Below are 26,773 nucleotides of genomic sequence, written 5' to 3'. Positions count from 1 at the left end.
GCCGCCACTGCTACCACCACCACCACCCTCTCTCATATTTCATAAATGGCCAGGGGACGCGACGTTGTGGCGGTGGTGGTAGTGGCGGCGTTCGACTCGCAAACGAGAGGAGGCACCATCGACACCCTTTATTTTTTTGCAGCGTCCGCTATACAAGCATAACGAGCTCTCGAATCATCATCGACGGCTCGAGCTAACAAACCATCAAGCCCACGTTTTATCGAAAGAGACGGCCTGAAAAACTTATTCTCGTATACTTCTTTACGGCCGCGAGCGTAATGTCGTTAATTGGTGCTTAATCAATTGTCAAATCGACTAGAGCATCTGTCTAGTCGTCGACAATCAGGCTGATGCCTCCACTATATTCTGTTTAACTTTTTATCCGTCATAATTATCTGTTTCCGCGCTTATAACGTATACGTACAAGCTTACCTTTTTCGTGACAGGCATTCAACTGCAGAGTCATTCAACGTAATGGAGCTCGTTGCCTTTGTATTCTTTATATAACGATTTTTTCCATTTATTTTTATATTTATGAGTATGTCTCTTTGGTCTTCAAGTAATTTTCGGAATAACTAATTTTTAATAAATTTTCACTTTTTAAGGTGTCAATTCTTCTTATATATGAATTATAAATAAAGAAAACTTTAATAACTTTTAAAAATAAGTAATAAACAAAGGATAAAATAATAGATGTGGGAAAGTAGGAACGGGAGAGAGTGAAATAATTGCAAAACAGCGTATGTACACAAGATGTAGCATTTAATGCTCACGTTTTTCAAAAAACACTATACAATGGACACTTTTCTAACATAGACCACCATGACATCGTCATCCTTTTGTTTCTCTTTTTTTAAACTCTCTCGCTCTTTCGTTTCGCTGCCTCGTATAAAGTGAAATGTGTGTATGTGTGTAAATGTGCATGTGTCGTCCGCGTGACGTTAGAAACGAGTGACACACACGATGATCATATGAGAAAACGCTCGTTCACGTTTGCATACGGCTATTATACAGTCAAGCGCGAGCGCGTCACGCGAATCGCTGTACATGTATATGTATATACACGTATAGTTCGATTCGTCGCATCTGTACAATTCTATGGACTAATACGTAACCAGAGATAGGGGTATACTAAAGCCATGCAATAAGGTAGCCAAAGCAGATCGTCTCCCGGTCTCTTTTAGCCATCTTTGCATGGTTTCATTATATCCATATATATATATGGAGTCGCATTAAACAATAGAATGAGATGTCTTCACGGTATTGTTCTAATAGCTTGACGTTCGTGTCACTTTTTTTGTTTCCTTCTCTCGTACTGCAACTCAATCGCGTAAGATTGACAAAATAAACGTTCACATTTGCTCTCTATTCTTGTTCCTTTTCTCTCTTCGCGCGTGACGATACTCTTGCACGAAATCTACGCTGATGTACACGTCTATTCATTGCAGCAGCAAAGAAAAATCGCACGTTAAAATCATCGAACACGTGTTATTTTTTTACGTACAATATACACGTATTCCGAACCGGGCTAAAATTCGATTTTCCTTTGTTGCCCTCGCGATCACGATTTATTTTGTTACTCATAGTCAAGGTACGAGTCGTATACATGGTTCAAGGTTTGCTCGCAGAAAGGTTCCTCCCGTACGTCTACATGTCAATACAACCGTGAAGCGAACGATTAAATAGCGACGAGAACAAGCGTTTAATCCATGAGTGTAGTAGTTAAAAACATTTGATCTTTAGCACTTTTACTCTCGATCACGTTGTCGATGTGATGCAATGCGACTGGTCAAGGTATGTCAGGTGAGTTGTTGTTGCTGTTGAAAAAATGTATATGAAGACAAGGTTTCGAACAATGCGCAAAAAGAAAATAAACACTGGATGAAGTCAATTTTCATACCGATATAATGAATGTTATCATATTTATACATCATCTTTTATCATAATCGTTTACAATAGTGATCGCAACAATTTTTTCTCCCTTCGCAAAATCAAGCCCTATTTTCGTGGCAGATCATCAAACGTCGACCGCAAGAAAATCGGACGATCGGTAATCATAATTATACACAATATATAATAATTATACAGCGTGTTTTGTTTCCTCATTGTTTTATTTCTTGTTACGAATTCCACCACAAACACATTTTTACTCACTCACTCGGTAAGGTTTCATGCGATCAAGCATTTTTATTAATTTCTTGTTGTCGGTACGCTTAATCTCTCTTTTGCACTCTTTCTCGCGCTCGCACATGCATACGACACCACTCACCCGCATCTGCTCTATTTTCTTCTTTCGTTCTCTCTCTCTCTCTCCACTCACTAGAGTCGATGATGCTACTGCTGATAAAAACTCTGTGTACTCTCTTTTTCTATACCTTCTAACGTGTATATTACTTAGATAGCTTAACTGTTACTTCGTATACATTTTTAAGGCGATGATTCAATCGAATGAACTCATTTTTAAACGAACAGCCAAAGTGTCGGATCGCATCGTATCTCTCTTGTAAATTGTTTCGTAAAAATTTGCTTTCTATAAATTATTCATTTTATATCGCTTACCGAGGACAATAGTGTTTATTGTAAAATCGTATACAGTCGTTAAAATTGGGATATCCAGGTGGAATTGGTGCCGAAAGCCATATAATTATACTGAACAGTTACAATGAAAAGTTTCTCCTGATTATCTATAATTGTTCTATGCCGAATTTATTTATATTTTTTATACAGTTCAATTAATATTTCTATATTGAACCCTGTAACAAAAGGCAGCCGTAGTTTGACTTTCGACGATCAACTTGAACCCGGATCCCCTGTGAATTCTCGCACTGCTCGATTGTTTAGCTCGTCGTCCTAAGTTACTAAAATCTACCAAACATATTAATACTATGTTTCTTTTTTTTATATAAAATTATGATTAATTCAACAATTAAAAAGATTGCACTATTGAAAAATTAATAGACAGTTCGACAAATGTGAATTAGCTAAAAGTTTTCGAGCCATAACCGAGCAACGATGCGATTGATTAGTTACATTTGATCCGATTCCGCCTGATAATTTTTCTTTTCATAATAAGATAATTTGATGTAAATGTAGGATAAAAAAACGAAACCGAAACTCCTGTTCCCCTGGTCGATCGACGTCGCACCGATCCACACAAGTCGGGCTTACAACAAAATTTAAAATCTATTTCAATAAATTCAATAATTTAAAAAATCAGAATCATAAGAAAGTTGCCCGTTCATTGCGAGTCGATCGGCACGAGGCCAAAAGATTAAAAAACCGCCTTTTGTTTGATATAAACGCATGTCTAACGGTTGATTGTCTGCTTAGATCGTTCCCATTGAATTAAAATTGATTGCTTCTCTTCAAGAATGTCAGAGCGATTTTTGACACGCGTGCGCTTGCGTGTATGCGTACATTTTTTTTAAAAGGTATTCATAACGCGCACAGCTCGTATACGCGATAATCGTCGTTTGCGGGCCAGGAGTTTCGGCTACCATCAAAGGCATTTTTATAAAGTTTTTAACGCGTCTTGATCCACTGGAGGAAGATCGATATCTTTCTTTCGTCAGCATGGGCATAATTGAAGTGTGACCTAAATGTTACCAAGTCACGATCGCGCGTTCGATGATCTCTTTCTCCAATTAATCAGACGTGAATCTTTTTTTCTTTCAGTGTTAATTACATAAAAGTTTCGGTATACATCAATTTCCACTGATTTTTTACATTTCAGTATACTAAAACGCCGAGTCACGTAACGCGTAAAACCAAAGCGACGATTCGTTTCGTTTGTCTGACGTTAACCTCTCGAATGAAGTCATCAATCGATGTGATCAGTACCTCTCTCTAAATGAGATTAAATCAATCGAAGTGACGCACGATTGTGCCTCAACTCGACGGTGAACTATCCTTACGTAAAGTACATCGTTCGCTTGATATCCGTTGCTACCGTGCTATCCGACATATAATTTTGAGAGATTTAAAATTGATATCAACTTCACTGGTGATCATTTCCGGTGCGTTGTTAAAGCAACGTCGCAATTTCGATAGAAAATAGTTGAAAATCTTGAAACAAATGTTTCTCGTCACTGATAAGTCGATCCTTGCTATACATTTCAAAATGAATATATGTGGTCATCACCAGGAGAGCCTCATCAAAATTAGCCTTTGTGTTGTGTATGTAGATGCGCTTCTGTCTCTTTCTTTCACACTCTTACGTATATCAAGGACATTTAGTATCTAAGAGATGAAGAATGGACTTGCACAAGATTTTTGCACTCGCTTTCTCTATCTTTTTCTCTTGCATTCGTTCTCTCTCTCTCTCTCTCTCTCTCTCTCTCTCTCTCTCTCTCTCTCTCTCTCTCTCTCTCTCTCTCTCTTTCTCTCGGTCACTCGTTCCCTCTTTCTCTTCGAATTGAATGGGCGTTGAAAGTTCGACGTCTGTTTCGTTTTAGCCGTCGGATCTTGTTGTTGATCATCCGTAGAACGTAGTAAAAATCTCGAATGCTTTCAGCTGCTGCTGGCATTGCCGCGAATAAATTAAAAGGTAAGAAAAACACACTGACCTTGACGAATCGCCAATCAAGAGTAAGCGCACTTTAACGAAAGAAGAACTGCAGGGGGGAAGGGATATAAATGGGATTAAATCGAGATCTCGTTGTCTTTTTCTCTCTTTCCATTCTCACGGTACAGTCGGGAGAGGGAGCCGCTTCGTTGCCGATCCACTCTCTCTCTCTCTCTCTCTCTCTCTCTCTCTCTCTTCCTCTCATTCCGTGTTTCTCTGTATATATGTATATATGTGTGCTGGTTGCCATGCAAAAATCTTCGTAGATTTCGTGCGCCAAAAAAAAAGAAAATTGGATGTTCCGATGCCCCCTTTCGCTTCACTTTTTTTTATTCTTGTTCTCTCTTTCTGTCTTCTTCTCTTCTTCTCCGGGATAGAGTAACGATGCAATACAAAAAAAGAAAAAAAAACAAAACAAAAAAGAAACGAAACTGCCGACGAACCGATTGTGGACTCGTGTGTGTAGATGTACTTTCGGGCCCTAGATACCTGCTACTCGCGTACTATATATAATATGTATACTCTATTATACACCGCTCATACTAATGCATAATTTCTTGCATTCTCTCACAGAAAAAAAGAAAAAGTTTTTTTTATTGTTTATAGTCAAGCACCTTCACTGTCGCTCGCACACACACACACACCATCACGCACTTTCGTCGTTACTCGCGCACTCCAAATTTGAATTAACTATTTATACACAATATATTATAGTAAATCGTAATCGTTAACTCTCTAAATTAACTCCTAGGTTGTGTTGTTTTTTTTCTTAATTGAGCGCTTCGCTTTGTATAGCCCCCATCTCTCTCGTGTATTTCTCAGATCCACCTTCCAACATTGTTATCCTCGGTTTTTTTGTATATATACTATACAATGCTCGGGTCGAAATTTACGTGTATACATACACGAGAGCCGTTGCAGGAATGGAGGGGCTTCCATTTGCTCTGCGATCGCTTAATGTTCCTTCTTCAATGTTGATTCATTTATTTATAATATTTATATAGTTTACTTCTGTTTAGTTAGTAAATTTATTTATAAGGTAAGAACTGTACAGATTCAATGTTCCTATTGCGTGCGTCGAGGAGATCCGTTTTTTTAAACGGGACGACAAATTCGACGCCTCAAGTCGACAGTCGCCTCTTTTCATAGAGTTTCGCAATTCGCGCTCGCTCGCGCATAACCTCTATGCTTCTAATATCTCTCTCGAGGCGGATTTTCATATATAAGCACCTTGAGCCTCGCTCTTCTTTCTCTCTTCCACTCTCCAATTCATTCGACATGAATATCGGATTCGCGCACGTACGTCTGGACCAAGCGTGGAGGATGTCTTCATTACTATTTTTCCATGTTTCCATGTTTCTCTCTCTCTCGCTCTCTCGCTCTCTCGCTCTCTCGCTCTCTCATGTATTATTACTATTATTCATTATTTTAATTGTTTTTGTGTTTGGCTCGCAGCGCGAGAAAAAATCGTCCATTGTAATGTACATGCCCGCTAAAAATTGCCTATATTACTATGTTCATTACATATATAGTCTCTCAATTGCGATCGTATTAAAATTTAACATTTAATATCTTCAATCACTACAATATTACATCGCAAATATTTGTACAAAGAACAATCACATGAATTTTTCTTCCTTTCTCTCTTTCGCTCTCTCGCTCTCTCGCTCTCTCGCTCTCTCGCGCTCTCGCGCTCTCGCGCTCTCGCGTTGACCCACCACCGCAAACCTGTCGTGTATTTAAAATGTGTATGTTACTTAAAATCGTTTTTAAATATCAAATTCATCTCTCGATTTCGCATTCTATCGGTCTCGTAATGCGGCGTCGCTTGGACACGCGCACGCACACGCGAGTGTCAGCCTCGAGCACCTGAACGCGGGGCAAGAATCGTCGGCTTAGCTCGATTAAAAATCTTTGACGCCGCTTTCGTATTATTTTCACGGTAGTTCTTCAGCGTGGCTCGAGAGAGGCGTGAGTCGATCGATTCTCGCTCGGTCTTTCCGCTGCTGCTTGATCGCGCGCGACTCTCTTCCACGTGGTTCCGGGTTGCGCGTTAGGACAATCGTGCTCCATCCTGCCATCTCTTCGCTATGACGTGCGATCATCGTCTTCCATTCGCCTACGCGTGCATCCAGCTGTAACATCAATCGCAAAGAGAAACCAGTTGAATTAGTCGGCCTTATTCACTGCCCACCTAGCTTCTCGTCCACCTCTCAAACATATCTGAAAATCAATGTTAATCAGGCTGGCCAAAGCTCTACTCTTACCTTTATAAGTGATGCCCGTAATATTCAGGATAGTGGTACTGATTGTGAAAGCCAGTTTCGGCGGGCTGTCGGTGCATCATGCTAGCCGCTTGTCCGTCCATCATGTAACCCATCGTCGCCTCCGGACTATAAGCACCCGACGGACCTGCGGACAATGTCGGGAATACTACACGTTACTACGGTTAGAACACTGTCCCACCATTGGCGGGGCCGCTTTGATTTCAGACATGTATATTACGTGTAATGTGTGTTTTTCTTACAAAAGTCTTGTCGTTCCAGAAGAAAAGAATTCCTAAACAACGCTGAGCTATGGCTAACGGGTGTAAGCGAGGGATTTAGCATAAGAAAGGCTTAAGGGTTGGGGCACAATGGTAGAGAGCAGGGTGACGGGACAGCGACGCAATCAGTGCTCTTGATTTATCGAGGCAATATACATTAAGATACCGAGACATTAAAACTGGGGGAGTCGATCTCTCTCTCTCTCTCTCTCTCTCTCTCTTTCTCTCTCTCTCTCTCTCTCTCTCTCTCTCTCTCTCTCTCTCTCTCTCTCTCTCTCTCGACAGGAATTATACCAGTGGCGATGACAGTAAAGTCAGAGTCTCGCTCTTTAGAAGGAGCTTATTGCGATTTTTTCTAATGAATCAAAATATTTCGTGCATAAGCGAGTGCACACAGCTCCGTCGTAAATCACAGTCATTAGAAACGATATTACGGCTCTGAAAACTTGCTTTTCTTTTCTTATTTTGTCGGCTCTTTCATTACCTCTCCTCTCTCACGCGAAGCAAACTTATCTCACGAGAGAGTCGCGCGGGATTATTATGGATCTGCAACTGCGCGCGTGCGCGCGTGCGCGCGTGTATTCGTCGGAGGAATGTAGTTCTTCGACATTATGGCCACTCCGCGAGAGATATCCCACACTATCGAGGGATGAGAGAACTGCTAGTGCGATTAAACGCGCGCTATAACGCAGCGGGGCGTCCGTGCCGCGCCGTCGTCGCCACAATATGGGAAATCAAGAAATCGAGCTCGGGCGAGCGAAATCTCAGTCGAGTCGGCTCTTCGACGCGCAACTCAGGACATTTATATGCATTGCAGCTGGTAATTAGGTGTGCAGACGCAATTTACGCGCACAAAGGCTTTTCAAGGATTTGGTCGCCAGGTCGCCACAACGACAAACAAGAAAAACACGAAAACACGTTCTTTGTGCGCGAGCGCAGACCCCAACGAAGAAAATCAAGACGAACGACGAGTTCTCCGGCTTATGGATTAAAAGCTCGCCGGAGACGGAGAAAATGTTCTTCCTCGTTACCTTTCGCTGTGTGTGCGTGCACGTGCGCCATATTTATATGCCCGCGCCGCGCGAAATCGCATCGCCGTGCACTTTTAGATTCTTCGAACGCTCAGGCCGGCCAAAGGAGATGATGACGATATAGCGAGCGGGATGTGTACGCGTTATTTGCATTAGTTACGGATTGCAAATTATTCGAGTGCCGGAGACTGAGTGTCTCGGACGAGTGTAATATTTACATCTGCAGTTTGTCCAGATTACCTCTCTCAATATACATTTTTCTCTCTGTGAATCATTGCAATTGTTAACGAGTTGAAGTAACCTGAGATGACAAAAATCAGTGGAACTCCAATTCGTTGAGTACCACGAACTGTATCCGATTTAAATGAAAAGAAAAAAAAGAAAGTGAAACTCGATCGCAATTGTGAAGCAACGAATAACGTCTTCAGTAGACATTAAAAAGCACACGCGCACACGCACATGCACAGGCACAATCAGGTTTGAATAAACCGAAGGTCGGTAATTTTCCAGTTAGTCTGCGAAGCGAGGCCAGCAAACGAAACGCGACAGACAACAAACCTGCCTCGCGGTTGAAATCGTATAAAGCGTCTGAGGGAGAAAAAGGCTAATGCAATAAAAGCGGCTAGCAGCTAGCAGCGGTGCGTTTCGGAGCCGCGCGTAAATCCTGTTCACCGTGGGACACCCCCGTGTGTAATTTATTTAGTAAGCGGGGAGAGAGGAGCTGCTGCCTCTACTGGCCGTTAATTGCCGCGCAAGCGTTCGCGTTAAGCTGCGAGAAAGTATTCCGCTGATACGGAATAAGGAAGAGGAGGTAGGGCACCGCTTTTACGCCGCTTGCCTTGCCACCCTCTGGAAAAGGCACAACGAGAGAGCGAGAGAGAACATTGCTCGATTACGTCCTCCTTTTTGCCGGTAAATGCCACATCAGTCATTCTATATTAAAATGCAACTTCGTTACTCTCCTTAGGATGGTTAGGGTATACGTATATTAGATTGTCGAGTGACTGTGACGACGAGCTTAATGTATTGCGCGACATCAGATGGATTTGGTCTTATTACAAGCGAGTTGTTTGATGATAGAGCGAGAGCGAAGATTAAGAGTAATATGACATTAGCTTTCGCTGCTGTTTATTGAAATATTGTTATTAGGCGTACAACGCGTCAAGTATCATTCTTCCATATCGTCCTTGCTCGCCAAGTGAAAACCAACATAAAAAAGTAAAAGAAAAGGAAGGTAACGCAGGCGAATCAATAAAACGTAAAGGTTAACGAGCTAGCAGCGCCAGCAGCAGCAGCAGCAGCAGCAGCAGCAGCAGCGTTTCTCCCGTGCGTCCACTTTTTTTATAGCACTTAACGATCAGGCTCATTTGCAAGCGAGTCGCAATACAAGGTGGTGCGATAATTAGATTTTTGCGGGGAGAGAACTGGAAATCCGCAGCGCGCGAGCTCTAACACGAAAACGACATTAGTCGAGTAACTTACGAGGCTTGAGGTCGCGGGCCGCTACGAGAGAGAACTTAGTTGGCGACGACGACGAAGGCCAAGTTGTATAGCTGACGCAAACAAGCACGCGCGCGCGCGCGCGCGCACACGCTGAGCAAACTCGAGAGAATTCGTAGGCGCGTCAGCATCGAGAGCTTTCCACGGAGCAGAGAGCGCCTGGTGCACGACGCGCTTGTTGCGTGCATTGTCTCTAGTGTGCTCGCGCTTAAACTTGCAAATCGATACACGCGGAGAGTACGCAGATACTTGATATCGTTAAAATGATGCTGACCTCGACGGCGCTGCTCGTGTTCCGTATTGAAAGATATTAGAGGGTCAGTTCTGGAGAAAAGCAAGTGAATGCGCGTTCAAGACAAAAGCCGGAAGTTTGCTATGAAGGGGCTGCTGCTGCGTATAATATTGGCCAAGGAAGTGAGCTAGGTGTAATGGAGAGTGGCTATGGGCGATAGTATATGTATAGAGAGAGAACGATATTGCCAAGGCATCCGCTAGACTCAGAAGCGTTTTGTGTGCAGGCGAATTTCGGGGGGTAGATGGAAGCTTGCGGAAGCCGGAAATGTGCTCCGGAACCTTCAACAATCCCTCGATGAAACTATTGGTCATCCGCGACGACTCTTGCCGGATACTAATAACTCATCCGCGTGCCTATTACCCAGCCCGAACTGTCATCCTACCATCGGTTTTTTTTCCCGACGATGATACCTCCAAAAAAAACCAAGTTTCATTTCATTCCTCTGTGCGAGAATGCACGACCGTTCTATAACGCTCGATCTCGTATCTGTTCTCTGTTTTCTTTTGCTTTTCATTTGAGCTTCTGCACAGTGTGTGTGTGTGTGAGAGAGAGAGAGCACACATGGAAGCTGAGAGAGTAGTACGCCCATTGCAAGCACGTGATATATAGCCCCTTGGAGGTCGATGACTTCCGCTATTTTTCTTCCGCTGTCTCCAGCAAGCTCAAGCTGCTGGCTGTACCTACCCTTCCTCCAGCGTCCGAGCTTCTACCAACAGCAGCCAATTCTTCCTGCTATACTTTCAACGACGTATGGCCCTCTACTGCCGCCTTTTTTAATCGATGCGCGCGGCAAATGCAAAAAATAAATAAAAGAAGAAAGACGCGATCGCGTATTAATGGAAAAAGTAGCCGGGGAATAAGCATCGAGTACTAAGGACGAATTTTGTATTGGCTAACAAGTATCCTACGATCTTTATAGAAATATTTACAGGCCGCCACGCAAGAGTCGTCGCGGGCCGCAATTAAGAGTTTATAATTAACCGATCGTCGGCCGGCCACGCAACATTTGCCGAGGCATTAGGGCTGTCAAAACAAGCCGATTAATTCTCTGGGCTTCCTAGCCACTGCTCTCGTGCAAAAGACACTCCGACTGCTATAAAGTCGCCACCCGGGCACGCATCCAAAATTCGACAGTGGAGTTTGGCTCGTCGCGATGTAAGAATCCACACTGCACTTATGGATGCGATCCACACACACTCGTATGCACGGGCGCGCATACCGTTGACGACTGGGACAGAATTAATTTAGACGCGAGCGCAGAGGCATATTTTAACCCGCTTCTCTTAGAATATAAATCGAGGGAGCGGGGCGAGATTTTCTCTCGTCACTCTCGTCATCGCGCGGCGAGAAATTGCGCGCTTTCACGAGGGTTAGCGAGCCCGATTACGTACGAGGCGCGAGCTAGCTGGCGAGTCGGAGGACGGCGTCTCGACGTTGCGAATCGCGAGCAAGTCCAATTATCGCGTGGCAATGCAAAAAACAGAAGTAACAGACAAGTCGACGAGCAAATTAGCGGTCGGTCGGGGAACGAGCACAGCGGAGAGCACATCGATTTAATCAGCGCCAATCGCGCGTGCCTCTCCCGATAAAGCGCGCGGCTGCCGATAAATAATTAATGGGCGCGGGCGCGCGCCACTCAATATTTATAAGGTGCTGGCGATATATCGCCCAAACAAATCCGCCAAAGCAGGGCGCAGACGGTACTTAGATATTTTAATTAGCCAATCGCGGCCATAAATTATTATAATTAACGGGGACGCGCTCGATAGCACGTCATCGAGCGCCCGGTCAAGAGAGCCGCGACGGGTTTTCGCGCTCGTTAGAGTGGCCGACTGTGATGATGATTTAGTGGCGTCTTTCTGCTTGTTCTCGGCCATTAATTGATTTTTCGCCGGCCGACTACTCGATGTATTTATGAGCTTTGATACTTCGTTTCCTCGACGCTAAGTAGTTTGGATTGTAAATGATGAGCTTAGATCGAGTGATGAATCGACTTGCCGCAGCGCGCCTTCGGAAAACAACGAGCCCGCGGTGTACGGGAACGCCTCGGCTGTGGAGCGGCGCAAGCGAAGCGAGTCGTTTTGCGGTCGGCGACGAAAAAAAATCCAAAAGAAAGTTGGAGCCACGGAAGAAAAAGGAAAGGGTAGATGGCGCACTTCGGGGCCGCGGGGGTGCTGGGCATTTGTTTATCAGTAAAGGCAATCTCCGGGAAGCTCTCTCTAGGCAAGGAAAACATCGCCGATAGCAGGATCGTAGAGGGATGTGTAAGCGAGGCCACTTATAGCCGAGCAGCAAGCAGGAACGGTCAGTTGAGCTTGCGAGATGAGATAGAGCAGGCCATTATGCCGTGCTGCCGGCCGATAAGATAGGTCCAGTGGCAGGCCACCCTTACTTGCTCGCTGCACGTGAAAAATCTTGCCGACTATTCCGAAGAGCGAGGAGAGGGAAGAGAGATTGTAGCCTTATCCTTTCATAGCGCCACCGAGAAACTCCATTTTCCGCTCTCTCCTCTCTGCCAATTTATACGGCCCTAACGAGATGGCCTCGTTTACATGACAGGCAAGGCAATCGATGAAGATTGATATATATGTTTTTATTCGGCGCCACGAGCGGAATGCTCGCAATTGGCACGTGCAGAGAGGAAAGCAGAAAAGGCAGGCGCAATGCGAAAGTGAGAGAGGCAATTTCCCTTGAAGTATTATAGCCGCAGCAAATAATAAGGTTTCTATAAGTCGGTCGTTTGTATTCGACTAGTGGCGCTCGGCCGCCGGCCGCCCCCATTTCAATTAACGTATGATCTATGTGTCGTATAAGGAACGACGAGAGCGAGAGAGCTTGGGACCACCTTTCAAACGTCCTGCACGCGGAGCTATAGTAATGCGCAAGGGATCGCTATACAAGCACCGCTCTCTCTCTCTCTCTAAGTAACTCTATATCACGTCTACGTGACGCGGGAAAATCGTCCGTCGCTCGGTCTGCTACTGTGCCAGAGAAAGCCAGAGAGAAATGCTGCGAGCATCGGTTGAGAGGTATCGGCATCGGAGCTTGAGAAATTTCCACGCTGCAAATGTTCGTTGATTGAATTCTGCGCTGGATTGAAACGGCAGAGTTAGCCACGAGGTTCGCGGTATACGCGCGTGCGACGTTGAGTGCATCGTTCGTCGACTCGTTCATTCGAGTCGGGAGATTTACGAGAGTCGGGCGCAACTGTGACAAGAATACCGCCTGCGCAACACGTACGTGCAGCCGAGGAGAGGAAAAAAGTGCAGAGCTCATGCGTCGGCAGTAAGTCAATGGCGCTGCCGCCTAATTGAATTGTCACATGCATAAGGGAGCGCGAACGCGCGGGCGTGAAAAGGAGAGAGGGATGAGAAAGAACGGCGGCGCGGAAGAGGAAGGAGACAGGTTCCCCGGAGACCAGGTCTAGTCCCGCGGCGCGCCAGCAAACTTGGCCGCGGATCAATCTCGGGAAGTGAAAGACCGAGTCTCGCTCGGGCTTCCTCAAAATAACTCGCGGCAACACTTGCGATTCCTTCCAATTTCTGACCCCGAGGCATCCATTTTATTTAGCGCGCGAGATACATTCTCGTCCCACCGGAGCCGGAGTCGCACGCGAGACAGAAGCAAAGAAAAACGACCAGCTGAAAGCAGTCTGGGAAAATAGCGCGGCGGCGGCGGTGGCGGCGGCGGAGATAAAAAAAGAAAAAGAGAGAGCGAGCTTACGAGATGGACACGGAGAATCGCCATTACAAATTGACAAGCTTGATTGATGGCGAAGGGCTCGAAAATAAGGGTGGCCAAAGTCCGGCACTGTGCTCTACGGGAAGAAAAGGGCGCCCGGCGCAGATAGCGCGAAAGCTTTTGCGCCAGGGAGAGAAAGAGACAGGAAAGCATTGCTGGCCGGCGGCAAGCATAGCCTTATCGAGGTGAACCTCTCAGCGAGTGCGTGACGAATGGTGGCCGCACCAGCGCTACTCGGAATATTCGATCGAGGAGAACGACCCTTTTTTCTACTTCGAGATTCGTCAGGCTATATATGCGCGAGGGACCACCGCTGCAATCTTTTTTTCTCGGGAAATGAGAGGAGGGAACTTTATTGGCTTCGCTTCTGCATGAGCTGCCGCGCCGTAATCTCAACTCTCTCTCTCTCTCTCTCTCGCTCTTTATCCACGGCCCGATAAAGAGAGTTAAAAATGACTTTTCCGGATTAGAATTGCTAATCGGATGATGCTCGCGGATGATTGCTCGGATGATAATACACGCGGCTGAGTAGGTGCGTTTATCACGATAGTCAAATTTTTGTCGTGTGCTCGAGGGGAGCGACGATGACAATTTCATATTCGCGCGGAGCCGCACAAGGAAGCAAAAGCGCATGCCGACAAAAGGAAGGGCCTCTCTCGCGAGGAAATGAACTCCAGGTCGTAAACGACAATCAGACGTCAAGTCTCTGTGTGCCTCGAACCCAAAGATTTTGACGTACGACCTGACCCCGCGGCCTCCGTAGCTACCGTGTTATGTGTGTCTGCACGCGCGCGCTCGCATGTGTGTGTGTAAAACGCAGCCGCGCGTTCGCGAAGGCCCTGCAATTATGACATCGCCGGAGCCCAGTCTCGCGCGCGTGAGAGAGCGAATACGTGCGCGGCACGAGGAGCTGTCAAAAGGGCGGAGGCGCATGCCGAGGATGAGCGATGTTTATTGAGATTATAGCTGCACCAGCGAGAGAGAGAGAGAGATTCGTTTGCTGCGAGCTTCAAACGTTGCACACCGCACCGCAACGCGTGTAACGAGTAATTGCGTGTGTGCAGGTGTGAGTGTGCCGGTATGAACACGCTTTGTTTGCCAGAGCGAGGCGTGCGAAAGAGCAATCCGATGTCTTGTCAATAAAAAGTCATCATACGGCTTCACCTTCATTATTTTTTTATGCTACAGAACGACAATGTTAATAATTGTTAGCTGCAGGAAATAGGTGGGGGCAAACGTTCGCGCACATAAACGGCGTCCAAATTACAAGGTAAGGGCGCGCGAGTGCCGCGAGTATAAGGTTTTAAGACGTCATAAAAGGGCAGTTTACTGGGTCAAAAGTTCAGCTTAAGTAAGGATTGTACGAAGGGTACGTTGTAGATTCCATCGAATTGCCTCGCCTCTCGCTCGAGCATTTCGTCTGCCCGGACACTTAAAAGAGCGAGAGCCCAATTCCTTTATCGTCGCTTACCTTACGGTCACAACTTTACGGTACTTCGGGGTAGCGTTACATTTTTACAGCCTTCGAAACTGTGTATTCGCGCCGGTGACGACGACGACGACGACGACGACGACGACGACGACGACGACGACTACCACTACCGAAAGAGAAAGGGTCGCAAGATAAGCAAAGACGACGTGTCATGCCGTTAGAGCCATATATACTTTCACAAATCGACGTGGCTCTTTTACTTACAGATCGATTCTCGAGATTAAATCTCTTCCCTTGCAAACCTCTTCGTCCGAAAATTTCATCGGCATGAAACCGACGCGAATCTTTGTAAAACGTCTGGGCGCAAGCTCAGCAAGCGCAAAAGTCGCAGCTGGCTGCCTTTTGCCTACCGCCGCGTAGCTCGACAGCCCGCACACGTACCGTAAAGCTAATAGAATCTCAGCGAGCGGCAGGTTGTACATCGTAAAATGATGCAGTGCACCCGCGCGCAGCAGTTTATAGTTTATAGTTGAACTGCTACGATCGCGGGATTTAAAAGGGATCGCGCGCACGAGCAGGTTTTATGAGCGGTATTAGATGTAAGAACTGTGCAACGTTAAAATCCCCCAACGTTAAAACGCGCGCGCGCGCACGCGGCCGCAAACGCCTCGCCTCTTCCTCTAATTTTACGCTAATTTTCACGCGAAATTCTGCGGGTGGTCTCTCTCGATTAGATCCTTGAGCTTGACGATGCCACGACGTTTATCGATTCTCGCGAAAAAGCCCATGCGAATTATTATTATGTCTACGATGGCGCTCGTAAACCTAGCAATATGCGTTTTTATAATGTTCCATCGACAGAGATAAGCAAAGTTAATAACAGAGAAATGAAGATCGGCGATGACGATGACGAGGACGAGGAAGAGAACAAGAAGAGAAGCCTATAGACGGTCGATCTTTCAACGCGCTCAATTTTACGACTCGGCGTAATGATTACCCGCAGCAGATATCGACTTTCGCCAGAGCGAGCTCGAGTAAGTGAGAGAGAGAGAGAGAGAGAGAGAGAGAGAGAGAGGGAGAGAGAGGCTGGAGGCGGCTGATTTCGAGTAGTGTAGTTGCGGCGCTGCAGCGGCGGAGACGTGGACGCATGATGCACAGGCTCTCCTGGCATTGTGTGTCCGTGATGCAACACAATATGCTTGCCTCGGTAATAACAGTGTCCCGCGGGCGCTACGGCCAATCCTCGTAATGAAAGTATGATTGATGGTGCAGTCGGGACGCGACGAGAGAGAGAGAGAGAGAGAGAGAGAGAATGAGACTTGGCCCTCTCTTGCTCTCTGATCATTACCTCTCGACAACGCCGCGTGTATTACATGCGCGAGCATTATTATCCTCTGCCCCGTGCAATCTGCTAAGGCCCTGGCAATAATTTAATCGCTGCGCGAGAGCGAGCGAGCGAGAAATTGAAAATTTCGCCTGATGAGCTTAGCCTGTTTTAGTCTGTTTATTACGGCGATTCTTCATCTTGCGTTAAGTTTTGTAATGAAAGCTCTCTCCGAGCCAAGCAGACTGAATTATTGACTGGAAACTACTGCGATATTTTTCAAAGCGAGAGAGAAAAAGAGACAGATAAACAGAGAGATCGCGGTCTCTGAATTTTTCATCGAGACGCGCGAGAAGACACAAGGCTAAATATATAAAAGCTCGTTCGCGCGCACAGACATGTCCATTTTGGAGATGGAGAAGATAAAGCGCGAGTTAAGTGGTCGAAGCTTGCAGTGTCGGTAGTAGCACCTTCCCCCCGGGGACTTGCCGCGCGCTCACGCGGGCCATAGAAAAGCACATTTATCATTTATGCTTTCCGCCGGACAACAAAATCTGCCCTGGGGGCGATATTTCGGTTATTAAGGTATCGCAGCAGCTTTCTGTCTGGTACGAGAGAGAGCTTGACGAAAATATAACACCGCATTCACGTGAGCCGGGAATTTCATCGGGCGAGTTTGAAAAATTCAGCGCCAAATTGATAGCGGGATATTTTCAGTTACTTAATTTTAATCAAAGCTCAGCGGCGGTGCCGCTCATCCATTTCTTCTCTGCAACGTTACTTATTGAGTGGGAGAGGGAGAAAAAAGCGAGGGCTAGGAGTCTCTTAAGTGCAGTGGAAAAAGGGTAGAGTCAGCACTATATAGAATGAAAGAGAGAGAGAGAGAGAGAGAGAGAGAGAGAGAGAGAGAGAGAGAGAGAGAGCGCGCGCGCGCAAGGGAGCGAAATGGCTTTGATGAGGATTGACTTCGGGATGATAATCTGAGGAACACGAGTTTCCACTCTCGGTCTCGAGCTCTCGAGAACGAGCACTTTTGGTCGGCGGTAACAGTAGCTTTTCTTCTTGGACGCGCGGCCGATTTCTGCACTACTACGTTTTGATTTTAGGATAGCGCGAAAGCACGGGAGTCGACCACGGCCTCGCAGCATTGGAAAAGCAGTGATCGAACGGTGCTCAAGTAATTTTTGTTGCCTTCGGCGGAAGCAATAAGGTTTTTCGTTCTGCACGCGAAACGCACATCCGCGCCTCGTCGATTGCACTCGAGAGCGCAGCGCTGCGAGGCAAAGAGGCAGAAAAGAAAGGAAAATCCATTGGTTTCTTAGAAGCGGCGAATATGTCTCTGGCGAGTCTCTAAAACGCCCCTAAAGCCCAGTTCGGGGCAGCAAGGCAAACAAGCCGTAACTCAGTGAGTGTTTACGAGAGATCGAATGGGAGAGAGTGGGTTCGGCAGAGTCGTAAAAGTATGCTGCTGCTACCGCTACCAGCGACTATGTCTTACGCAAGAGGGTTCGCTTAAAGAAAGAGAGAGAGAGAGAGAGAGAGAGAGAGAGAGAGAGAAATCTCTGTTAAGAAGGCGCAAGAGAGAACACAACGGATCGTAAAAGCTCTGATCACCAACGCCGAGGCAATTATCCGGTCGTTACATCCCCTTATTTTATTCGTACTTTCGTGCTTTTTTCCTTTCTTCCTCTTTTTACTGCAAACGAAGTGATTCCCACCTCGTAAAAAACATTCGAAGAGCGTTGACTAACCGATTACGCACGCATGATCACCCGGTATTCTGAATTTTCCAGCTCGCAGGAGACTCGATACTCGTCCGGACGCGGCGATATATTCATGAATTATAATGGCGCGCCGCGCACGCAAACTTGTAACGGCCGGCTTTCCTTGATATTCGAGCGATAAAAAAGGTTCGCATAATCACTTTCCAACGAGAAAGAGAGAGGGCGGATATCGGCGCGTTATTTATAGCGCCGACGACACTCTGATGAAATTTTAATGCTTGATTATGGGAAAATAATGTTTGCCAGTGTGAATGACTCGCTCAACTGTACGTTAGTTTACCGTAGATTATGAATTTGATGTATCGTTGAAAAATTGCCTCCTGTCTTGGGAGAAACCCAGTAGTAAAAGTCGATTTAAGTCAGACACGTCGAGATTTATCGAGAATACTTCTATACTTGGACAAATATTCGTCACGAGTTCTGAATGTCGCTGTTGTCAGTCGTTTGAAAGTCGATAAAAAATGTTGTTAGCTGAATATTGCAATGTGTGCAAGTGTGCTACAGTATAAGAGTGTAGAAATTAATTTTGACAGCATTGGCCTACACTTACCGGCTCGATTGCTCTGATCGATCATTGGCTGGACGATTCTACGCCTTGCATTGATAAACCTGAAATCAGATGAAACGATATTGTTATTCGCGAAGCCATTCAGAGAGAGTCAGTACATTGGATACATATCGGAATATTTCAGCGCAGACGAGATGAATCTCGGGTTACAGGTTTAATTAGACTAGCCCTGTCAGCGCGTGCGCAACGCTATCTTATCGGCCAATTTCTCCTTGTCGCTCGTTAAAAACGACAAAAAGAGCTTGGTGCATCCTGCTTCTGAAGAGCAGCGTTTCGTCCGATGACCAAAAGCTAATAGAGAAGCATCTTCCGTGATACGTCATTAGCGAGAAAAAGAGAAAGGGCGAACAATGGGCAAGAGAGCGCGGTTGTGTTTCGTGGCGGGCCGTTGAGCTTACGAACCAGCAGCCGGCACGGGGAAGAAAAAGTCGAGGATTGAGCAGCGACCGAAGGAAAGAGGAAGAAGAAGAAGAAGAAGAAGAAGAAGAAGAAGAAGCTATATCGCAGGCTGGCGGCGAGGGTCTGCACGTCAGCCGACGTCAGCGTCGCGGCGCCCTAATGGGCGCAGACGCCGGAAGTGATTGGGTTTCCGCTCGACTGGCTATCTCTCGCTCGCTCTCTTGTTTTGCGGACGCTCCTCTTGCGATTCGCTCACGCCTCGGCGCGCTCCCTCGAGTTATGAATAATAATTATTGAATTCGCATCTCGGGAATTTCTTTTTTGCTCCCCATTTTCCAGCAAATCCACCTGACTCCGCCAGTATGTAATCTCGAGCCTCGAAGAATAGAGAGAAAGGGAGCAAAGAGCGGCGAGCGAGCTTGCATTCCTCGTTTTCTCTCTCTCTCTCTCTCTCTCTCTCTCTCTCTCTCTCTCTCTCTCTCTCTCTGGCTGAGCTGCGCGCCGCCGCGCCGGTGGCACGTCAGAGCCAGCTGACTCTCACCCTTAGGCGGCCCAGCCTGAAATATCGCCCGAACAATGGCTTGCCCGCGCGAGCGGGAACCTAGCTGCGAGCTGGCCGACGAAAATATCGCCGTGTTCCAGAAGCCGGAAAACTCTTAGGGGCGATAAAATTTTACAGTCGAAATAACTCGCCGCTTCGATTCTCGCAAGCAGCCAAAGAGACCGAACGAGTTTTCTTTTTAACTTTCTCCTCTCTCTCCCTCTCCCTCTCCCTCTCTCTCTCTCTCTCTCTCTCTGTCGAGCCTCAGTTTCCACTGGCTTGTTATTATTACGCTCGGCTTGTCACAGAGCACGCTGCGCTATACTACATGCCGAGCCACGTTGAGGAATTATACACTTAGAAAGTTGCAATTTAGAGCAGTCAGCTGAGTTATCGTTGCCTATTGAATTTGAATTGAATTGACGAACATCGTTACAGTTGCAAGTCCAACGAGCAGCGCTATTCCCCGACCTTTACCTGCTCTGGTTAATGAATATGTCCACTAAAACAGTCGGCGCCCACGAAAATACGGAGGTTCAACCGCGGTGAAGGTTTTATCACCGGGTGATATATATATATATATATATTTTCTTCTTTTTTCTAGAGAACAGCGGTATCTTGCTAGGCTCGCGCGCCACGCCGGTTATCGCCGAGTAATGGGGTATACATTTCGCGGCGCGATGGATGCGAAACGAGGCGAGAGAGCAGATTGCCGACGAGTCACATGACAAAACACTCCTTTTTTTCGCCCCCTTCAGCTATAAATAAAGCCGTTTTGGGCTCAATAATTTTTCCGGCCAAGCGATGATCGAATTCCCGCGCAAGAAAGAAACTATCGAGCGCGACGCTTCGGCGGCGCGCGTTTATGGAAATGACCAGGGAGAGCACGGCGATCGCGCTCGCGTAAAAAAGGCATAAAACTCAGGGCTACACCGTATCCCCCACGTGTAAGCCTGTGCTTCCCCTAGGCGTGACTAAATTTAGTGCACTCGGGCCTCGGGCGCATATATGAATAATGCTCGTGCTTTTTATAGCGACTGGCTGCATACGTCGATGCGGCCTGAATGTGTCAATTGACCGTGAACGGGGCGAGGAAGAGCATCGAGTCTTGTGGACTCGCAAAGACAACGACGGAGCGTCTCCCGTAGATTTTGCTACCATTCGAGAAGCGCGAATCACACTCGCATCGAAATTGCCAGCGAAACGATCATCATCCGCGATCACGCGTGCTCTGATAGATGAGAGGGCCGCAGCAGCGTGTAATGGCCATAATCGACGACGCGAGCGAGAGAAAGCCGAAGCATTCGCAATTATCGAGGAAGCTTCCATTAGCGAGATGGGGTTGGGGGGAAAGGATGACGCTCTCCACTGTAGCCCGCATCAAAACATCATTACCGCTTAGTCGGCTCGCCTATGCAGAAGAGAGAAGAACGCGTGGCAAAGTACGTAGGAGCGACTGCTATTAGTTATCAATTTCGCAGCTAATGCGTGCAGCGACAGCGCCTCGTCTTGGCAGCCCAGTGTTTTTTCTAATTCTACGTGCAAGCGCGTCGCGATCGTTGCTCCAAGCGCGAGTACAATCGAATAATCGCGCGACCAAGTATCGCGACAGGATCAATGATTGCCCACGAGCGAGCAAATCTTGGACTCGAGCCGATGTAATCGGACGCTGCAGCGTCGTAGCAGGTCGCTCGCGCAATCGCTGCCAGATGGGATACGCGCGGACAGCTCGCCAGTGTCAATGCCTTACCGGCGTCTCTGCTGCTCTCTCGTCAAATTCACGGCTTTTCAGCTTGAAACAATGCCACACGTGCTTTCCCGCGCGAGCTATTTTCCTTCTCGTTCCCGCTATTCCTTTCTTTGTTTGCTTTTTTATTGGGATCGCCTGGCTTATGAGCTCGATATTTAATTGAAGTTGACGTGGCCGCAAAGTTGAAAAACGATTAAAAATTCCGTCGCACTGCAAGCGGAAAACCTTTAAATATATTCGATTTTACTGTAGGGTGGAAAGGTCGTCAATTCTGTGCTTATTGCACGTTTACGATATTATTGACGAGAATTTTTTTTTTCATGTGGAATAAATGACTCGACGTTCGACGCTCGTCGAATAAATTTCTTGACGTATCGGCCAAACAAAATTTTACTCGCCGAGCGAAAATTTTTTATTAAGAAAAGTTGGTATCAAGGCAAAATTCGACACGGCATTACTCTCTCGGCAAAGTGTGGCTTTCAGCGCGCCAGAGCGTTCGCCAATATTTCCATTGCTTTCATAAATTGCGTCGGGCTGGCGGCGCATTCTCTCTTTCTCCCGCATTTTGCCCGTTTTGCCCATTTTACCCAGAGGGAAAAGCGCCGAATAGTTTTGCCGCAGCGTGTGCGCTTTTCGCGCTAGCGCACGCTCGCTCGCGCCAACGTTCGGTGACTCGTGCTGCATTTAATCTATGGCTCTCCCCCCGACGACGGCGGCGGCGGCGGCGGCGGCGGCCAAGCGCTTTTTCCAAAAATTCGCCCTCGGAATTTATATAATTGTTTTGCCGGGTTGGCCACTAAATTTTCCGCGATCGCGCGCTCTGATGGGCGTGCTTCGCTCGAATTCTCTCACCCTTCACCTATATAACACCAAAACCTCGATCGACATCGCAGCTTAGCTTTTCGCGTTACGTTGGCCCGCAGCAAACAGGTTTTATCTTCAAAGGGGATAAACTTTGGGTCGAGAGCTCATTGTCGACCGACCGACCGACCGACCGATAGTTAGGTCCAAATTGAAATTGCTTTGAAAATCCAATTTGTATGGAGTTAGTTCGGTGAAAAACACAAGAGGAGATTTGGTTAAAAGCTTTGTCGAGCGGACGCTCTCGCACACGCAGCAGCGACAGCGTCGGCGCTCGCGCGGCCGGCCCTAATCACAATTAACGTCGACTTTGCGAAACGCGCGCGAATGCACGCATACAGACAAGCGCGTTCCGGTTCTGAGGGGGGGGGGCTGTTGGTGCTGCTAATATACAAGCTGCAGAATGCTTCGTTTTCGTCACGAGGCGCGAGCACACGAGGTCGCTGGTTAATCAGTGCAATTAGGGTAACACGTGCATAACCAGGCAGCCGAGCACATGTCACGTGATGAATGGCTGTGCCTCGCGCGAAATTGTGATCGGTGGACGCACCGACAACCTCGCTCTCTCTCTCTCTCTCTCTCTCTCTCTCTCTCTCTCTCTCTCTCTCTCTCTCTCTCTCTCTGCCTACCTATACCATACTTCGTGCACTGTATTTGCGCCTATCGCGCCCCCTCGCCCATCCCTCGCCAAATAAACGTAGTCCGCGGATACACGTTACATTGCGATACAATTGCGAGAGACGAGTGGATAAGGGAAAGGCTTGCGTCCCTTATTGGCTGTCTCGCTCTGCCGCGTGAATTATCGCAATTAGTTTTCGGAGAATGGTAGTTATGGGCTTTATGGGGATTTTTTTCGAAAAATACGCCGATTTGGCTAAGCCTGTTTGGCACTGCTTGGAATGCTCTGTAGTCTTGAAAAGAGCAGAACATGCTGGCCGACTGACGACGAAGAAAGGCTAATATTTTTCGCGAGAAGCTCTTGGCGAAGTCTATGAAAATTTGATTACATTCCAGAGACACTGTCCCCTCGTGCTTCGGTTTAATGATGGACTCCTACGAAGAAAAAACAAACCACCTCATCGGCCAATGCTCGCGCCGTCGATAGTGAAGAAAAAAGCGTTCTACGCAAACAATTACAGCCGGAGCTAGATGATTGATCGAGGTGGCGGTGGCCGGCCGGCACCATGTGATCCCGATATAAACAACTCTGTCGTCTGCGAGTTCAATAAAGTAAGGCCTGCGAGTGTACAGTTGCGCAGGGAGGTCCAATATAATCTAGGTGTGGCGTGGTGCACTTGCTACCGGTTCGTTGGCAAGTTATTGAGCTCGCAGCTGTCGCCAGAGTGAGAATCGAGTCAAGCCGGGGAGACTAAGTCGATTGTCACGCTCATCTCGATAGCCTCGGCGCTTGCGAGCTCGGGCGTCAGCTTGTTACAGTCTCTTAAACTTCGCCAGCAGAGAGAACGGACTCTATGTGTAGCAACTGCTGACGCCGTTATAAACTGCCACCACTGCCGTCGTCGTCGTCGTCGTCCTTGCCAACGGCTGCTGTGTGCATAGAGACGTGTTAAAGGCCAACAGGGGTTAGCTGCTGCTGCTGCTGCTACTGCTGCTTTGCACCGATTGCCAGCACGAGCTGTTGCCATTATATTCTCTCGCTCTCCTCCTTCGCTTAAGAAAGAGTGAACGTCAAGTGTCAACCTACCTATCCTGCTAATGGTCTCTATGGCTACTATTTTATGAACTGTTTATTGCCTATAAATACGCCGGCAGTCATCTTAACAACAACAACAACAGCAGCAGCAGCAGCAGGCACGCAAGATTACTACGTAATTTTTGCGCGCATAAGACCACCCAAAGCTTATTTTATTAACCGACAATAAAGACATTCACGTTCATAAAACCATCAGCTTTGAAGAGGCTGTTCGGCCTAATTCTCACGAGGCGCAATGACTTCCTGGCATAATCCCCACTCGAGAGGAAAAAGGCAAACTTTCCTTCCCTTTCGCTCTGCTCTGATATAGCTATACGCACACCCTTCGTTCTTTTCTCAAAATGGTCTCTCTTTTCCCCTCTATCCATCCAAGCATAGCAGTCACGTGATAATCCGGCTCCGACAATCGCCACACTTTCCAAAATCGACTCTTGCCAGGCCGTGCCATGCCCGCCTAACGGCCATTACGTTCGGCCTAATCCGCTCTACCGACAATTTTCATCTTCAACCTCGACGATATGTGCGATTCATCAAGATCCATATAAATGAGAAAAAAGGACACTCGAGACTTGTTCGTTTTTATACTCAAGTGCCCCGTGACTCAAGTGACGGAAAATGATGGCGCACGGTCTAGCAGGTGTCTATCTTGGACGTCGACTCGCTGATAAATGTCGTTTAAATGCTCACATGAATCGACGATCGGCTGAACAGGCCCGAAGTGCTCGTTTTTTGCATTCGATCGGGACAATCGGAAAAACTGCGTGCGCAGTTTCGTAGATGACGGAGAAGAAGCGAGCAAATGCCGTAGGCGAGGTTTGCTTACGTTCGTTTGGTATATCTCGCGCGGCAACGAACAGGAATTTCGCTCTGTTCCGCGCATAAAATAGAAAAGCAAGTGCGCTCGAGCAGAGCTACTCGCGAGAGAGCAGGAGGATGGAGAAAGCGCTCGGAAATGTCCCTCGTCGTTTTGCCTTTGCTAGCGCGCGCGCGCGCAGCTTGCATTTGCTCTCTTTTGCAATAAAGCCGCGGAAAGCGCTCGACGGCCTCTTCCTTTTGGGCTCTGGGCGTGGGGGCCACGGAAGATTTAAGGTCGCCGCCGTTGCGGGCCAGCGGTGCCGCGATGAAAAACCAAAACGAATCTCGCGCGCACGCAAACGGAATACAAGCTGTTGGTTTACGAGGTCGCAACGCGAAAAGTCGCTTCTTCTCGTTCCCTCCGTGCTCCTTTTTTACACACCTGGCCAGCTCGGTCAGCTCGACCGCGACGGAATTTTCAAGTGCGCCTGCGCCGCAATGAAATCCAAGCTTCGTAGGCCCGAACTCGTGCGCGGCCGCGAACTCGTCGATAAGAATGCGAGTAACGCGGAATCGACGAGCCGCTCTCGTTCGCGCCTTTTCGATCGCCTGGGAACTGGAGATTGGCTCGATCGCAGTCGCGCGAGAATCTTGAATATTCAATTAATTAATTCTGTGGAAGCGATGCTACGTATAAGCACATCTAAAGTGAGATGTTTTATTCATGAAGGCAAGTATATAAGGTGGCAGTATAATTGGCGGCAATCGAGGAATCGCAGAAAATTCGCATTAAAAGAGCAGCGCGGTGACACAGGGCAATTTAGATTGCACATCTGAACGGCTACATAAGCAATCCTAATCGTCCACAGCGGACTTTTGGGATGAGCCGCTGAAAATCAAGGGTTCGGGACTTGGCTGGCTGCTGAAGGAGAGGGTAACTTCTCTAATTACCCGACTGGCTGAGGCTCGAAGGTTGATAGCGTGCGAGCGCGGAGTCGAGGTAAATCCGATTAGGCGGATATCATCTGCGTAATGTATGTACTGTGGCGCTTGTGTATGTGTGTGTGGGCGAGAGACGCGTGTGGCGACGTCACCCTCGACTGCTGGAAGAAGGCCTGAAAGAGAGATAAAGGGTGCACAGCGTAGGCATACAGCCATAGGGGTTGTGTGCTGCCTATATACACCGTGCACGACATGTTTTTCTAGACAATTTGTTCGGCAACATTAATCACCGCTCGCAGCGGGGACACGCGCCACGTTCTCTCTCTCTCTCTCTCTTTCTCTCTCTCTCTCTCTCTCTGTGGACGCTGCTGCACTTCTGTCGCGAACGCTCGCGTTGTTTTTAATTTATTCCCTTCGACGGCTGAGGCACCGCTGCGGATTAAAATTTCACTGAGCTATACGCGTCGTTAGAAAAAAAAACAAACAACATTCCGCGCGCTTGGATTAAAATAGAATTGAATTTTCAAAACTGTAAGTTCGTGAATTTCGGCTGTCAACCGTTTCTCTCGCTAAAGAAAAATATTTTTTGAAATTGGTTCTTGATACAATAAGCGATTGATATCGTTCTACGCTTTATTTTTCGGAAGATTATAATTCAGATGAAAACAACGAATGTTCTTGTACGAAACACAGAGAAGAAGTGCTTGTAAAAATATATTGCCATGAGATAAGTACATCGATACAACAACTGGCAAAAAGAAGAGAGAGAGAAAAAGCGTAAATCGGTATTATTTATAGCTTGATATTAAAAAGAAAATTTCCAACGGTTGGTTGTATAGAATAGGCCATGGATGTATGTGCGCAGTAGGCAAATAGAGAGAGTGGGATCGCATCGAGAGGCTCGTCCATCATCGGTAGAGAGCGAGAGAGCGAAAATTACCTTCCTTATCAAGGCAAGTGCCTCGCAACAGCGGATTAATCTGCCCT

The 26,773-nt window shown here is 47.1% G+C and overlaps 1 protein-coding gene across 1 annotated transcript in view; it reads right to left on the bottom strand.

Moving 5' to 3' along the window:
• Positions 1–761: 761 nt before the first annotated feature.
• LOC131672963 (homeobox protein homothorax-like) overlaps positions 762–26,773 on the bottom strand; it is a gene marked incomplete at its 5' end in the record, with an annotated part of 105,244 nt that continues 79,232 nt past the window's right edge. The window contains 3 exons of the mRNA XM_058950549.1: positions 762–6,699; positions 6,832–6,997; positions 18,767–18,825. Of these exons, the coding sequence (XP_058806532.1) occupies positions 6,834–6,997; positions 18,767–18,825 (223 nt within the window). The remainder of the gene's footprint in view (positions 6,700–6,831; positions 6,998–18,766; positions 18,826–26,773) is intronic.

The sequence above is a fragment of the Phymastichus coffea genome, unplaced genomic scaffold (assembly GCF_024137745.1).
Source record: "Phymastichus coffea isolate CEN01 unplaced genomic scaffold, Cenicafe_Pcof_1.1 PCOF00163, whole genome shotgun sequence".
In the NCBI taxonomy this organism is placed as follows: domain Eukaryota; kingdom Metazoa; phylum Arthropoda; class Insecta; order Hymenoptera; family Eulophidae; genus Phymastichus; species Phymastichus coffea.
This window is presented reverse-complemented; position numbering and strand designations above follow the sequence as displayed.